Source organism: Triturus cristatus, chromosome 2_2, assembly GCF_964204655.1.
Source record: "Triturus cristatus chromosome 2_2, aTriCri1.1, whole genome shotgun sequence".
In the NCBI taxonomy this organism is placed as follows: Eukaryota; Metazoa; Chordata; class Amphibia; order Caudata; family Salamandridae; genus Triturus; species Triturus cristatus.
In genome coordinates this window covers 513,710,972-513,725,484 of record NC_140582.1, presented here as the reverse complement: position 1 = coordinate 513,725,484, position 14,513 = coordinate 513,710,972, and the positions used below count along the sequence as shown (strand labels likewise).

The 14,513-nt window shown below is 48.6% G+C and overlaps 1 protein-coding gene across 2 annotated transcripts in view; it reads right to left on the bottom strand.

The window, feature by feature from the left end:
* TMEM184C (transmembrane protein 184C) overlaps positions 1–14,513 on the bottom strand; it is a 265,505-nt gene that overhangs the window by 54,399 nt on the left and 196,593 nt on the right. For both annotated transcript variants that reach the window (XM_085641631.1, XM_085641630.1), the window contains exon 8: positions 12,979–13,078. In XM_085641631.1, the coding sequence (XP_085497757.1) occupies positions 12,979–13,078 (100 nt within the window). The remainder of the gene's footprint in view (positions 1–12,978; positions 13,079–14,513) is intronic.

Genomic DNA, 14,513 nt, shown 5'->3' with positions numbered 1-14,513 from the left:
CCGCCTTGATTTTGGATGTAGTACATGGCGGTCATGTTGTCTGTGCGGATAAGGACTGCCTTGCCTAAAATTTGTGTGTGAAAGGATTTTAGGGCTAGAAAGATTGCCAGTAACTCCAGATGATTGATGTGGAGTAACTTTTGTTGCGGTGTCCATGTGCCCTGCACTGTGAGGTGTAGTAGATGAGCTCCCCAGCTGGAGAGCGATGCGTCTGTTGTCAGGTTTATTCGTGGAACCGGGTCCAGGAACGGTCGACCTCTGGAAAGATTTGTGGTGTTCCACCACTGCAGAGAGCGATGGGTGCGACCGTCTACCAACACCAGATCTGTCAGTTGCCCCTGGGCCTGGTTCCATTGGCGCCCTAAGCACTCTTGGAGTGGACGCATCTGGAGTCTTGCATGAGGCACTATGAAAATGCAAGAGGCCATCATCCCTATCAGTTGCATAAACACTCTTGCTGGGAGGGAGTGTTTAAGTATGAATTTTTGACGCAAAGCCTGAATGCTTGCAATCCTGGCCGGATTGGGGTAGGCTATGGCTTTCGAGGTGTCTATGGTGGCACCGAGGTATTGCTTTATGTGGGATGGTGTTAGCTGGGACTTTTGGTGGTTCACCGTGAAGCCTAGTTGGTGAAGTAGTTGGATTGTAGTGGCGGTGTGGTGTACACATTGGTTGTAGGACGTGGCTTTTATCAGCCAGTCGTCCAGATACGGGAAGACGTGAATGTGCTGTCTTCTGAGATGTGCCGCCACTACCGCTAGGCACCTGGTGAATACCCGTGGTGCTGTTGTGACCCCGAAAGGGAGCACCTTGAACTGGTAGTGTTGCCCGTCCACTACGAATCTGAGGTACTTTCTGTGGGCATGGTATACCGGAATGTGAAAGTATGCGTCTTTCAAGTCCAGTGTGGTGAGAAAGTCGTTCTGGGAGAGGAGCGGAAGTACCTGCTGAAGTGTTACCATGTGAAAATGGTCCGAATGTATGTATGTGTTTAGAGGCCGTAGATCTAAGATAGGTCGTAGGGTCTCGTTTCTTTTTGGTATCAGAAAATATAGGGAGTAGACCCCTACATTTGCTGATCGTGGGGGACCTGTTCTATTGCGTGTTTTTGTAGGAGGGAGATTACCTCCTGTTTTAGTAACGTGGAATGTTCTTGTGACATTGGGCGTTGCCTGGGTGGAATGTTGGGGGGGAGGGGGGAGTAGATGTGAGTTCTAGGCAGTACCCTGAACAAATAATTTGGGTCACCCATTTGTCTGATGTGATGGACTCCCAGACGTGAAGGAAATTTTGTAGTCTGCCCCCGACCGGAGTGGGATGGTCTGGAGGGAGCAGGGAAAAGTCATTGGGTAGGCGGTGTGGCAGAGCGGGCGGTATTTGTTTTGCCTCTGTCTTTATTGTTATTGCCTCTATATCCGCCTCTTTGATAACGTTTTGTGAAGGTGGACTGAGGAGGGGATTTGTAGGACGTGGACGCGCTATCTGAGGAGTAGCCTCTGCCCGTTCCCCGAAAGGAAGAGCGGCGAAAGGAGCGCCTAGGAGGGTGTGACTGTAGGGCTCCCATAGATTTCGCCGTATCTGTGTCTTTCTTCATCTTCTCGAGGGCCTCATCTATCTTTGGACCGAATAAATGTTCCTGATCAAATGGATGGTTTAATATGGAGGCTTGTACCTCAGGTTTAAAGCCTAAAACTCTCAGCCAAGCGTGTCGACGGAGGAAGACACTAGTGTTAATGGCCCTGGAGGCTGTGTCTGCTGCGTCCAAGGCACAGCGTATAGAGGTATTAGTTATGGTCTTACCCTCTTGAATTAATTCATTGGCCCTATTTTTATATTTTCTGGGAGATGGTGCATGATGGTTTCTAGTTCATCATAATGCGCTCTGTCGTATCTGGCCAATAGCGCTTGAGTGTTGGCGATACGCCATATATTGGCTGCCTGGGACGCAGTGCGTTTTCCTGACGTGTCCAGGAGCTTTGACTCTTTGTCAGGCGGTGGTGCCTCGCCTGATGCCTGGGAATTAGATCTTTTCCTTGCAGTGGATACCACTAGGGAATCCAGTGGCGCTGGCCCTTTGATGTAGGCAGGATCTGTGTGGGCAGCTTTATACTTTTTCGCTATGCGTGGGTTTAGGACCCTAGTCCGGACTGGGTCTTTAACAACCTCTGGCGCATGTTTTATTACCCCTTTGAGCATAGGTAGTATAGCAGTACACCTATGTGCATTATCAAAGGTGTCGAGGAGGAAATCTTCCTCTACTGGGTCAGTGTGTAGCTCTACCCCGTGATAATGTGCCGCACTCTGAAGTAGGTGGTGAAAACCTAGTGAGTCTTCTGGTGGAGATGGCCTGGATGGATAAAGGTCATCTTGTGGGACATCTGGAATGTCTGGATTATTATAATCATCCCAGGGGTCTGGGGATCCTGTAGGGGTGGGGTCTTGTGGCACATCTGCTGGGTCGTAGTATGGGTCCCCCTGATCATCATGGTCTGGAGACGGGGTCGGAGAGCGATGAGGCAGGGGTGGAGAAGGTGGAGGGGGCAGACGTGGAGAGGGTGGAGGAGGTGGGGAAGGCACTCTGAAAGGGGAGGTAGCACAGTCCTTCCTCTTTGAAGGTGGAGGTGGAGCTGGTTTGTGCAAATGTCTCTTTTTAGAAGACAGTGCCAAATGTCCAGTTTTTGGATCCTTGGTAAGTGTCTTTTGCAAAGGATCCGGTGTAAAAAGTTCTTGCGACACTGGTTGTCCGGTCGGCGCCGACGGCTTTTTAGGCTTGTCTGTGCCGTACTTTTTTGGAACCTCCGATTTTTTGTTCGGTGCCGAGACAGGCTTCGGCACGGGAGTGTCGGTGCCGAGGGCCTTAGGATGTTTGGTCGGCACCGAGAGGCTGGGTTTGGACACCGAGGGCTTTGGTACGGGGCTCGGTGTCGAGGTAGAGGCCGATCTCTTCTTCGGTGCCGAAGGGTGTTCTGGCAGGCTGGCTCGAGCTCGAGCCGCCGGAAGGCTTACTTGGCTTCTTCACCGGTCCCGAAGGTGGGGTGTTCGAAGCAGTGTCTTTGGTCTTGCCTAGGCCCGGAGGCGAAGGCATGACCAAAGCCTTTTTGGGTGTCGGCGAGGGGGTGGGAGGGGGTGTTTTACTCACGACCCTCTGCGCCGGGGTGATGTCCTCCACATCCGAGTCGTCGGCTTCGGAAGCACTGACTAGGTCCTCTTCGGTGTGCTGTTGTCCCGGAGCTTCGACGTCGTCCCCGAAGAGGTCGACTGGAACGGAAGTCGAGGAGTGTGCCATTTTTCGTCTGGCCCTTCGATCTCGAATAGTCTTTTTGGATCTAAAAGACTTGCAGGCGGGACAGTCTCGAGCCTCGTGTTCAGGGGAGAGCAGAGGTTGCACACCTCATGAAGATCGAAGTGGGGGGAATTTGGACCCACATCGAGGGCACATCTTGAATGGAGTTCTTTCCATCAGCCGGGACCGGAGCTTGGATAGGCCCGAAGGCCGCCGTCGATGACTGGAATCGAAGGTGTGACGAAGAAGAAGGTGATTGAGGAGATCAGTATCTAAACAATACCGCGGAGAGCGAGGATTCCGCTTCGATCGTCTAACTGGAATGTTCGGAACCGGAGCGCGAAGTATTACATCCGAGCCCGATGGCGGAAAAAAACAATCTAAGGATGGAGCCGAAGCCCATGCGCAATACGAACCAAGGGAGGAGTCACCGACCTCGTGACTTCCAAAGACTTTCCAAGAGGAAAAACAAACTGCAAACATCCGGGCCCAACACCAGATGGCGATCTATGCAAAAGTGTGTAATCTGCAGCTCATATGCCTCGAACAAAATGTTTCTTTTTTTTAAGCTTTAAAAAATGAGTCATCTTCCAGGCATCAACAGTGGGAAAAAAAGAAAAAGTGGGACTCAAACCCAAAGGAAGATAAGTTGAACGAGATAGCTGAGAAACCAGAAGGACTGCATTTAAAGCCAGCAAAATGGCTTAGCAAGTTAAGCACTCACTACAGATATCAGTTTCATGTGACCAGTAGGTCATAAGTTTGAATTGCAGCAAGACCAACTTAGCCTTTTATTCTTTGGAGATTGATATATCATCGGGCCTTGATCAACTGACATGTGTGACTGCTGCTGGAACCTGGACAGCGTGCATACATAATCAGACAAGAAATTCAAGGTTTTCATCAAGACCATTACATTTGAATGAAAAATCCAAAATGGAATAGGATATCAGTATAATAACTTCATTTTTATGTAGTGCTTAACATTGAAGCTTTTTCCATATGGCCCAGTGCAAATGATGTTAATATTGCAAGGATTTGAATGTGTAGCTAGGAGATCACACAGAAGTCATTAGTGAGCATTTGATTTGTTAAGCCTCATGCCAGCTTATATTGTTAAAAAAACTGTGCACTGCTTTCCCCGGCACATCTGCATTTTCAGACAATATAATTTCGCTTGCTGGGATTTGTAGCTTTGCTTATATGTTTGGCGTTACAACAAACAAATGATGGACGGAATGTTGACAATGCAGACATTCTCCCCCAGTCAAGAGATCTGGGTTAAATCCATCGTTCTTTTGCCCACTACGCCACCCCAGTTCAGACATGGCCATATGCAAATCAGTCTTGACCCTGTGCCTTATGGGAACAGTCCAGCCCGAACTGCCAAGCCATGTCTTCCCTGGACCGGAATCAAGCATCCTAGGACCGGTTTCTGGCTATCAGCCGTCATCAGCCAGGATAGCTTGACTCCAGTGGCGTAGTGAGCACGGGTCCCACGTCTGGGAATACCCATCCCACTTAGGGCGAAAAGCGTTACAACAAACAAATGATGGACGGAATGCTGACAATGCAGACATTCTCCCCCAGTCAAGAGATCTGGGTTAAATCCATCGTTCTTTTGCCCACTAAGCCACCCCAGTTCAGACATGGCCATATGCAAATCAGTCTTGACCCTGTGCCTCATGGGAACAGTCCAGCCCGAACTGCCAAGCCATGTCTTCCCTGGACCGGAATCAAGCATCCTAGGACCGGTTTCTGGCTATCAGCCGTCATCAGCCAGGATAGCTTGACTCCAGTGGCGTAGTGAGCACGGGTCCCACGTCTGGGAATACCCATCCCACTTAGGGCGAAAAGCGTTACAACAAACAAATGATGGACGGAATGCTGACAATGCAGACATTCTCCCCTAGTCAAGAGATCTGGGTTAAATCCATCGTTCTTTTGCCCACTACGCCACCCCAGTTCAGACATGGCCATATGCAAATCAGTCTTGACCCTGTGCCTCATGGGAACAGTCCAGCCCGAACTGCCAAGCCATGTCTTCCCTGGACCGGAATCAAGCATCCTAGGACCGGTTTCTGGCTATCAGCCGTCATCAGCCAGGATAGCTTGACTCCAGTGGCGTAGTGAGCACGGGTCCCACGTCTGGGAATACCCATCCCACTTAGGGCGAAAAGCGTTACAACAAACAAATGATGGACGGATGCTGACAATGCAGACATTCTCCCCCAGTCAAGAGATCTGGGTTAAATCCATCGTTCTTTTGCCCACTACGCCACCCCAGTTCAGACATGGCCATATGCAAATCGGTCTTGACCCTGTGCCTCATGGGAACAGTCCAGCCCGAACTGCCAAGCCATGTCTTCCCTGGACCGGAATCAAGCATCCTAGGACCGGTTTCTGGCTATCAGCCGTCATCAGCCAGGATAGCTTGACTCCAGTGGCGTAGTGAGCACGGGTCCCACGTCTGGGAATACCCATCCCACTTAGGACGAAAAGCGTTACAACAAACAAATGATGGACGGAATGCTGACAATGCAGACATTCTCCCCTAGTCAAGAGATCTGGGTTAAATCCATCGTTCTTTTGCCCACTACGCCACCCCAGTTCAGACATGGCCATATGCAAATCAGTCTTGACCCTGTGCCTCATGGGAACAGTCCAGCCCGAACTGCCAAGCCATGTCTTCCCTGGACCGGAATCAAGCATCCTAGGACCGGTTTCTGGCTATCAGCCGTCATCAGCCAGGATAGCTTGACTCCAGTGGCGTAGTGAGCACGGGTCCCACGTCTGGGAATACCCATCCCACTTAGGGCGAAAAGCGTTACAACAAACAAATGATGGACGGAATGCTGACAATGCAGACATTCTCCCCCAGTCAAGAGATCTGGGTTAAATCCATCGTTCTTTTGCCCACTACGCCACCCCAGTTCAGACATGGCCATATGCAAATCAGTCTTGACCCTGTGCCTCATGGGAACAGTCCAACCCGAACTGCCAAGCCATGTCTTCCCTGGACCGGAATCAAGCATCCTAGGACCGGTTTCTGGCTATCAGCCGTCATCAGCCAGGATAGCTTGACTCCAGTGGCGTAGTGAGCACGGGTCCCACGTCTGGGAATACCCATCCCACTTAGGGCGAAAAGCGTTACAACAAACAAATGATGGACGGAATGCTGACAATGCAGACATTCTCCCCCAGTCAAGAGATCTGGGTTAAATCCATCGTTCTTTTGCCCACTACGCCACCCCAGTTCAGACATGGCCATATGCAAATCAGTCTTGACCCTGTGCCTCATGGGAACAGTCCAGCCCGAACTGCCAAGCCATGTCTTCCCTGGACCGGAATCAAGCATCCTAGGACCGGTTTCTGGCTATCAGCCGTCATCAGCCAGGATAGCTTGACTCCAGTGGCGTAGTGAGCACGGGTCCCACGTCTGGGAATACCCATCCCACTTAGGGCGAAAAGCGTTACAACAAACAAATGATGGACGGAATGCTGACAATGCAGACATTCTCCCCCAGTCAAGAGATCTGGGTTAAATCCATCGTTCTTTTGCCCACTACGCCACCCCAGTTCAGACATGGCCATATGCAAATCAGTCTTGACCCTGTGCCTCATGGGAACAGTCCAGCCCGAACTGCCAAGCCATGTCTTCCCTGGACCGGAATCAAGCATCCTAGGACCGGTTTCTGGCTATCAGCCGTCATCAGCCAGGATAGCTTGACTCCAGTGGCGTAGTGAGCACGGGTCCCACGTCTGGGAATACCCATCCCACTTAGGGCGAAAAGCGTTACAACAAACAAATGATGGACGGAATGCTGACAATGCAGACATTCTCCCCCAGTCAAGAGATCTGGGTTAAATCCATCGTTCTTTTGCCCACTACGCCACCCCAGTTCAGACATGGCCATATGTAAATCAGTCTTGACCCTGTGCCTCATGGGAACAGTCCAGCCCGAACTGCCAAGCCATGTCTTCCCTGGACCGGAATCAAGCATCCTAGGACCGGTTTCTGGCTATCAGCCGTCATCAGCCAGGATAGCTTGACTCCAGTGGCGTAGTGAGCACGGGTCCCACGTCTGGGAATACCCATCCCACTTACGGCGAAAAGCGTTACAACAAACAAATGATGGACGGAATGCTGACAATGCAGACATTCTCCCCCAGTCAAGAGATCTGGGTTAAATCCATCGTTCTTTTGCCCACTACGCCACCCCAGTTCAGACATGGCCATATGCAAATCAGTCTTGACCCTGTGCCTCATGGGAACAGTCCAACCCGAACTGCCAAGCCATGTCTTCCCTGGACCGGAATCAAGCATCCTAGGACCGGTTTTTGGCTATCAGCCGTCATCAGCCAGGATAGCTTGACTCCAGTGGCGTAGTGAGCACGGGTCCCACGTCTGGGAATACCCATCCCACTTAGGGCGAAAAGCGTTACAACAAACAAATGATGGACGGAATGCTGACAATGCAGACATTCTCCCCCAGTCAAGAGATCTGGGTTAAATCCATCGTTCTTTTGCCCACTACGCCACCCCAGTTCAGACATGGCCATATGCAAATCAGTCTTGACCCTGTGCCTCATGGGAACAGTCCAGCCCGAACTGCCAAGCCATGTCTTCCCTGGACCGGAATCAAGCATCCTAGGACCGGTTTCTGGCTATCAGCCGTCATCAGCCAGGATAGCTTGACTCCAGTGGCGTAGTGAGCACGGGTCCCACGTCTGGGAATACCCATCCCACTTAGGGCGAAAAGCGTTACAACAAACAAATGATGGACGGAATGCTGACAATGCAGACATTCTCCCCCAGTCAAGAGATCTGGGTTAAATCCATCGTTCTTTTGCCCACTACGCCACCCCAGTTCAGACATGGCCATATGCAAATCAGTCTTGACCCTGTGCCTCATGGGAACAGTCCAGCCCGAACTGCCAAGCCATGTCTTCCCTGGACCGGAATCAAGCATCCCAGGACCGGTTTCTGGCTATCAGCCGTCATCAGCCAGGATAGCTTGACTCCAGTGGCGTAGTGAGCACGGGTCCCACGTCTGGGAATACCCATCCCACTTAGGGCGAAAAGCGTTACATGTTTGGGCTTAAAAATTCCACCTTGAAAGTTCTGTTGGCAAATAATAATAATAATAATTAGCAAGAGGTGTTAAACTGGGGCCTCTTTGAAGCTATAGGTGTGCTCGATGTGCAACAGGATCCAAGCTATGCCTCTTGCAGCAAGCCCAAAACCAGTCTCTGGTTTCTTGTGTTCCTTTCTGAAGGGGCCTTGCCTGGCAGTTCAGTTTAGAATGTTCCCAGAAGGAGCAACCTCACTACGGTGGGCATAAAACAATGGGCTGGAATGCTGCCCAGTGTTATTGTCAGTGATTTCGACTATTTGCAAACATTCCTCCCATCAACATTTGTGTGTTTGATAATGACAACACTATCATAATTTCTCAACTAACTGCATACTACGAAAATATTTTATAAAATACCACACCCCTGAGAGTTGCTGGCCTTATCTCCTATTCCTCACTTTGTGAAAGTGGCTGAGGTTGAACGTACCTTTTATCTTTCCTGATCAATAAATGTATAGGCGATGTAGCGTCGTCAGTCTCTGCTTTTTAGAATTTTGCATTGCTATGTCCCTGTATTCCTGTCATAGGGTGTCCAGATGCCAGACTAGCTTGGGGTCCCTATCTTGGATTGCTGGCTTTCAAGGTGTAGTATTAGGCGTTTTAGGTCTTCTAGGGATTTAACCCTTTTTTTCTTTGATGATGAGACGCGGTTTTGGGCCCTATCACGTAGCACCATCTTGTAGGCCTCCCATACTGTCACCCCAAAAGGGACTGAGGTCTAATTTTCCCAGAAATCTATTTCCGTGTTGGCCCGTAACGCCTTCATGATTTTACTGTCTTGGAAGTCCCAGACGCTGAGACATCATTCTCTTTTAGATCTGGGGCCCCGTGTACCTATTCGTACTATAAGTGGGAAGTGGTCAGAGAGACCCCTCGCCAAAATAGTCTGCCATTCCTATCTCATTTAATTCATCCACAGATACCGAGACATAATCTAGCCTGGAATGTACATTATGTGTGCCAGAGTAGTAGGAGAATTCTGTGTTTTGGGGATGTTCTCACCAGTCCAAGTGCATCGGCGAATCATGACAGTGGGGTTATGACCGTAGAACATCCAGCCCCCCCAGAGCAGTTCAGAAACAGGTTCATGACATCACTGAAGCCTCCCTTCCCCCAATTACATGGAGAGTTGACGGTGTTTCTAGTAGAATTTCTGTGATTTTACTAAGAGTGGGTGCCTGGAGTTTGGAGGTGCATAGACGCATATTAGGGTCACCTCTCTCCTGCCCCATAACTCCCAAATATCTACCCATGGGATCCTGCCAGAGACATGTCGTTTTAAAGGGGGGTGATTTCTTAATCAGTACAGCTACTCCCTGTGACCCTCCTGGTAAATCCTACGTGTGCCAATACCGTGTATGTTCCCCGACCAAGAAATTTACATTGAGTGCCCTGTAGGTACGTTTCCTGGAGCATCACTATATCAGGATGTATCCTTTTTATGAATTGCGTCACCAGCCCCCTTTTAATTTGATTGCCGAGTACATTACCATTCCATGTCAACACTGTGAATTCTGTGGCTCAGGCTAAGGTATCTACAGCCATAAGACCTGTCCGAGTCCCACCCCTTGTAGGTGGGATTGGCTCTCAGCATCCTGATCTTCCAATAGGGACTTCCTCCTGTGATGGCCTTCGCAACTAACACATAAGTTAACAACAACGGTGTAACATAACCAAAACCCATTTAACATCCCATTAACCCCCTCCCCACCCCTCATAACCCCCCCTTAGCTTCAAGCCCCTTCATCTTTGAGAAGCAACAATTCGCCAGCGAGGATAGACAGGTCTGTCGTCCACGACCCCTCGGACCCACTCAGTTGTCAACCTTTCAAAACACTTAATGCATTTTGAACCAACCAGTAAATCAGCTCTAAAATAGAGTAACTTGGTCCGTTGACTCGGGGCTTGTGCTTGTACCTGCGGAGTCCATTCCATGGTGTTCAAGTGTCAGTCCCTGGGACTGCCGGGTCTGGCGGTTCGCCCAGTATTACCTGCCTCCCTACTTCTCCATACTCCTCCAGAGCTGCAATCTCAGCAGCCAATGGGTGCGCAGTTTCTGGTCCTGGAGGACATCCCGGTGCGGATGTCAGAAGATTTGGCCCTTCTTGCAACCCCAGTCCCATCACTGACCTGGTCCCCGCCCCCGCCCGCTGTCTGCCGTACTCTGGTTTTTGAATTGCTTTTCTTAAGGTGTAGGGAGTTTCTCCTCTTGCACGGCGCATTTTGCGTTAATTTCTGCAATTCCCACGCAGAAGGGCCCGGGAACTTTTCTCGGTGGTGGGCCGAGAGGAAGATGGTGGCATTGCCTCGGCTGCTATATTATTTCAGGACGCTCCCGATCTGGATTCCAGGCTCGGTGTTTTGAACGCTCCGGTCCTTGACGGGGTGTTTTATGGGGGAGCGGTAGACGACGAGTGGCTCTGACCACGATGCTGCAACCCCAGTTCGAGGGCGGATGGGCGGTCCCAGACTTCGAATTGTATTATCTGACTGCTAAGCTGCAGTAGCTTACCCAAGCAGTGGCGAGGGAGTTTAGGGGCCCAGAAGGCCTGATGGGTCGATGGATCCCACGCCATGTGTTGTCCTTTGTTGTCCTTTGTCAGCGGCTGCGGCTTGGCTCGTTAACCCATGAGGAGTGAACACTGAGATTATGCTGGAACCGAAGCCAGCGTAGAGGTGGAGCGGCCCGGCCATACGCTTCGGAGATTCCCTTAGGCATGTGCACGGCCCTTCCGCATGGGGGAGACTGGTCTGCGCTAGCTGTGTGGGAGGAGCAGGGGTTGCAAATGATTGGGGACCTGTATGAGGAGGGAGTCTTTTTGCCTTATCAAGCACTGCAAGATAGATATGACCTTCCCAGGGGCGATTTCTTACTGCACTTCGCCCTTGTGTTGGCAATCCAACGTCATTGGGGAGGAGGGTTGTCAGAGTCACAGACATCTTTAACATGTCAATATGTCGTAAATGGCAGCAGGGACCGTCAAAGCTATAACGTGCTTATATAGGCGAATGGTGGGCGAGGAACTGCAGCCGCTGAGTCAATTGCAGAGGAAATGGGAGGCAGACCTGGGTAGAGAAATTCCTGAAGCGACATGGGCTAAGATAGTAGAAAGAGCGTGGAAGAGCATGCGTAAGGCTAGATTCCAACTTATCCATTTCTACGTCTTACATAGGGCGTATTTAACCCCGGCGCGGATAAATACATATTTTAACGTGGATACAGCCTGATGCCATTCAGAAGCAGCAGATTTTATCCATATGATGTGGAGTTGCCCGCAGCTGGGAACATATTGGGAGGAAGTGGTCGATGTACTATGCGGAGTGACTGATAGGCAGATAGACCCTGACATGGGAGCATGTATGTTTCATTGGTTTCCTCATACGGCTCGGACAAAAGTTAGGAGTAAGTTTTTAGACCTGGGGCTGCTGCTAGCCAAAAGGGAATTAACGAGGCAGTGGAAGTCCAGGCAGGGATCCAGCATTGAGCGCTGGAGGGTAGAGTTCACTAACTGGGCGGCTAGTGAGAGTGTGGTTTGGTTCCAACAAGCAAGGAGAGCTAACAATGAGAAGGGACTGGAAACCGCAAAAGCGTGGGAGGCTCTGGTTGCGCTGCTGACGTTACCTGAACTGGAATCAGATGGCGATTCATTGGATATGCCGCTGGGTACTCCCCGGACTGAAAGCTTATAACAGGGCTCCTTGTAACTCCGGGGCACACCGTTGCGGAATTATGAATGACCTAGGCCAGGCTCATAAATTCGAGAGAGTAAGAGAGCTGCACAACCCTGAATAGTTACGTGTACTTGATAATTATTTGTTCATGCTAACAGAGAAAACACCTGTGTAATGGGTGAGGGAGGGTACAGGGAGGGGGCGGAAAATAATTAGGTGAGTACATAACTCGATTGTCTTGCTGGCATACGGGATAGAGCGGCGGGACTGCTAGGCAAAAAGTGCAAATTGAAAATATTATCCGTTAGAAGGTTGCACTCAGGTAACAGTGTAATGGATATTATGGTATGCAAATGTGTCCAGATGACTTATATTAAACGGTGTATATGCCTCAAGAAATGTGCCTGTTGATAATGACGTGCAATGATACCAGATGTTTTGTTTGTGGAAAATCAAAACTATATTTAAAAAAAATCAAGCTAATCAGTATTGGTGCAGACAGAAGCTTTGACTCAGGCAATGATATTCTTGAACCACCCCGTCATACATCAGAAAATGCCCCTCAAAATTTGAGCTAGAGAAGTTATAATAAAGTGGACTTCCAGGCTACAGTGGAGAATAGCTCAATTATAACAAACAAATCGTTGCAAAGCAACAAAAAGTAGAACAGGCTATTGCTCTAATTGAAAAGAAACACTCATTAATCTAACCGCATAGCCACTTGTGTTTCCTCTTCAAGACAGGAAAGTTTAAAAATACAGGGGAACTACTGTATCCAAGTAGAGGCATTCTTTCTTCTGTCCCAAGTACCCAGGGGAACAATTCTTCCAATAACTAACTGAGCCAACATGAAACTATTTATTTATTAGGTAAACAAAAATGTACCTGCAATCCTGTAGCTACAGCTTCCACATTTTTCCACTCCCAGGTGTTTGTATCAGAAATCACACCAACTTTGACAAGCACTGCAATGAAAACAGCTTGCCTGTAAAGGAAATAGAAAGAAAACGAACAGGTAATCATTAACGAGCATTCTAGATCATGATGGTGAATTGTAAGTTAGGAACAAGAAGCACCATCAAATTATTTAACTTAGCGTGGAGAACTAGTAATTTGCCTGTAACGATGGTTGACGGACTCAGAAGTGAATGCACCAGGGTAGGTCATGTCCTCTTTATGGTTCCCCTGTTTAGATCGTTTATAGGTTCCCAGGAGTGTAATCAACTGCACTAAGGTGAGGTGTAGAGAGTCAGGACCAGAGACAGGAGCACGAAGGGACGCTAAAGGCATCTGTGCAGGGGCGTCATGTTTTCGTGGGGCATGGTACGTAAATTTAGTGGGGCACTTATGACCATTTTGCACAGTAAAATGACAATAAAATCAGTTTACAACATTATTCTACACCATCTTTTACAGCCTCTGTACCTTCTATGTCCTGTGCCTCTCTTCATGCCCTTTCACTTCTCCGCTGCCCTGGCTCAGCCCTGTCTAACTTCTAGCACATGCACAACTACCATTCACATCATTCTGAATTCCTGCCAGCAGCCAACTAACATGTGTGACACCGTCAGTCATGCATGGTTATTCAGCTCTTGGCATTCTCCAACTTGTAATTTTGATCTGCTCATTATACAGAAGGGCTAAAGAATTTCAGCATTCAATGTGTTGTTGGCTAAAAAGTCAGGACTGTGATGAGATCTCTTCCGCACACCACACTCTTACTGTTTCTCTCACCTATTCATTGGCCATTTCCCATGCACCTATCCCATGAAACACATAGCTCTGCAAATGTACCTACGTCTAGATCAGATGTTCAATAAACAAATATCCCTGAATTCAGTTATAGTTAAGGCTCCCCGTTTTCACAGATTTTTACAGATAAATACAGACAGAAAACTATTTGTTTCCGGTCTGTATTTGTATGGCAAAAAACAGACATTAAGTTGTTGGTTGAGTGATTCTATATGCTGTCAGTTATAACTGCCAAGCCAATAGCTGTGCAGATTGACAGGTAAGGGGGTTAAAAAAAAGAAATTATTTTAGTAAAGAGGCTTAAACAGTAGATATGCCCATGGTTATCACTACAATTTGCATGTGTTCATAGAAGTGGATTTATTTATCATCAGTGGGAGTTCATATCATTGAAACCAGTCAGGCATTAAAGCATGAGTGCATACTTACTGGTTAAATTAATGTGAAAATAAACTAGTTTCAAATTCAGTTTGTCACAAAACGCAAAATAAATATGCATAAATACTGATAAAATTTGTAAAAAATAAATATGGATAGACACAGATGGAAATATAAAAAACAAATACCATAAAATGGGGAGTCCTAATTAGTATACATGGAATTTAGCAATCCCTGTATAAAAACCCATCTCCATTTTCTTTGTTCAGATGGCTCTCATAGAGTTTATC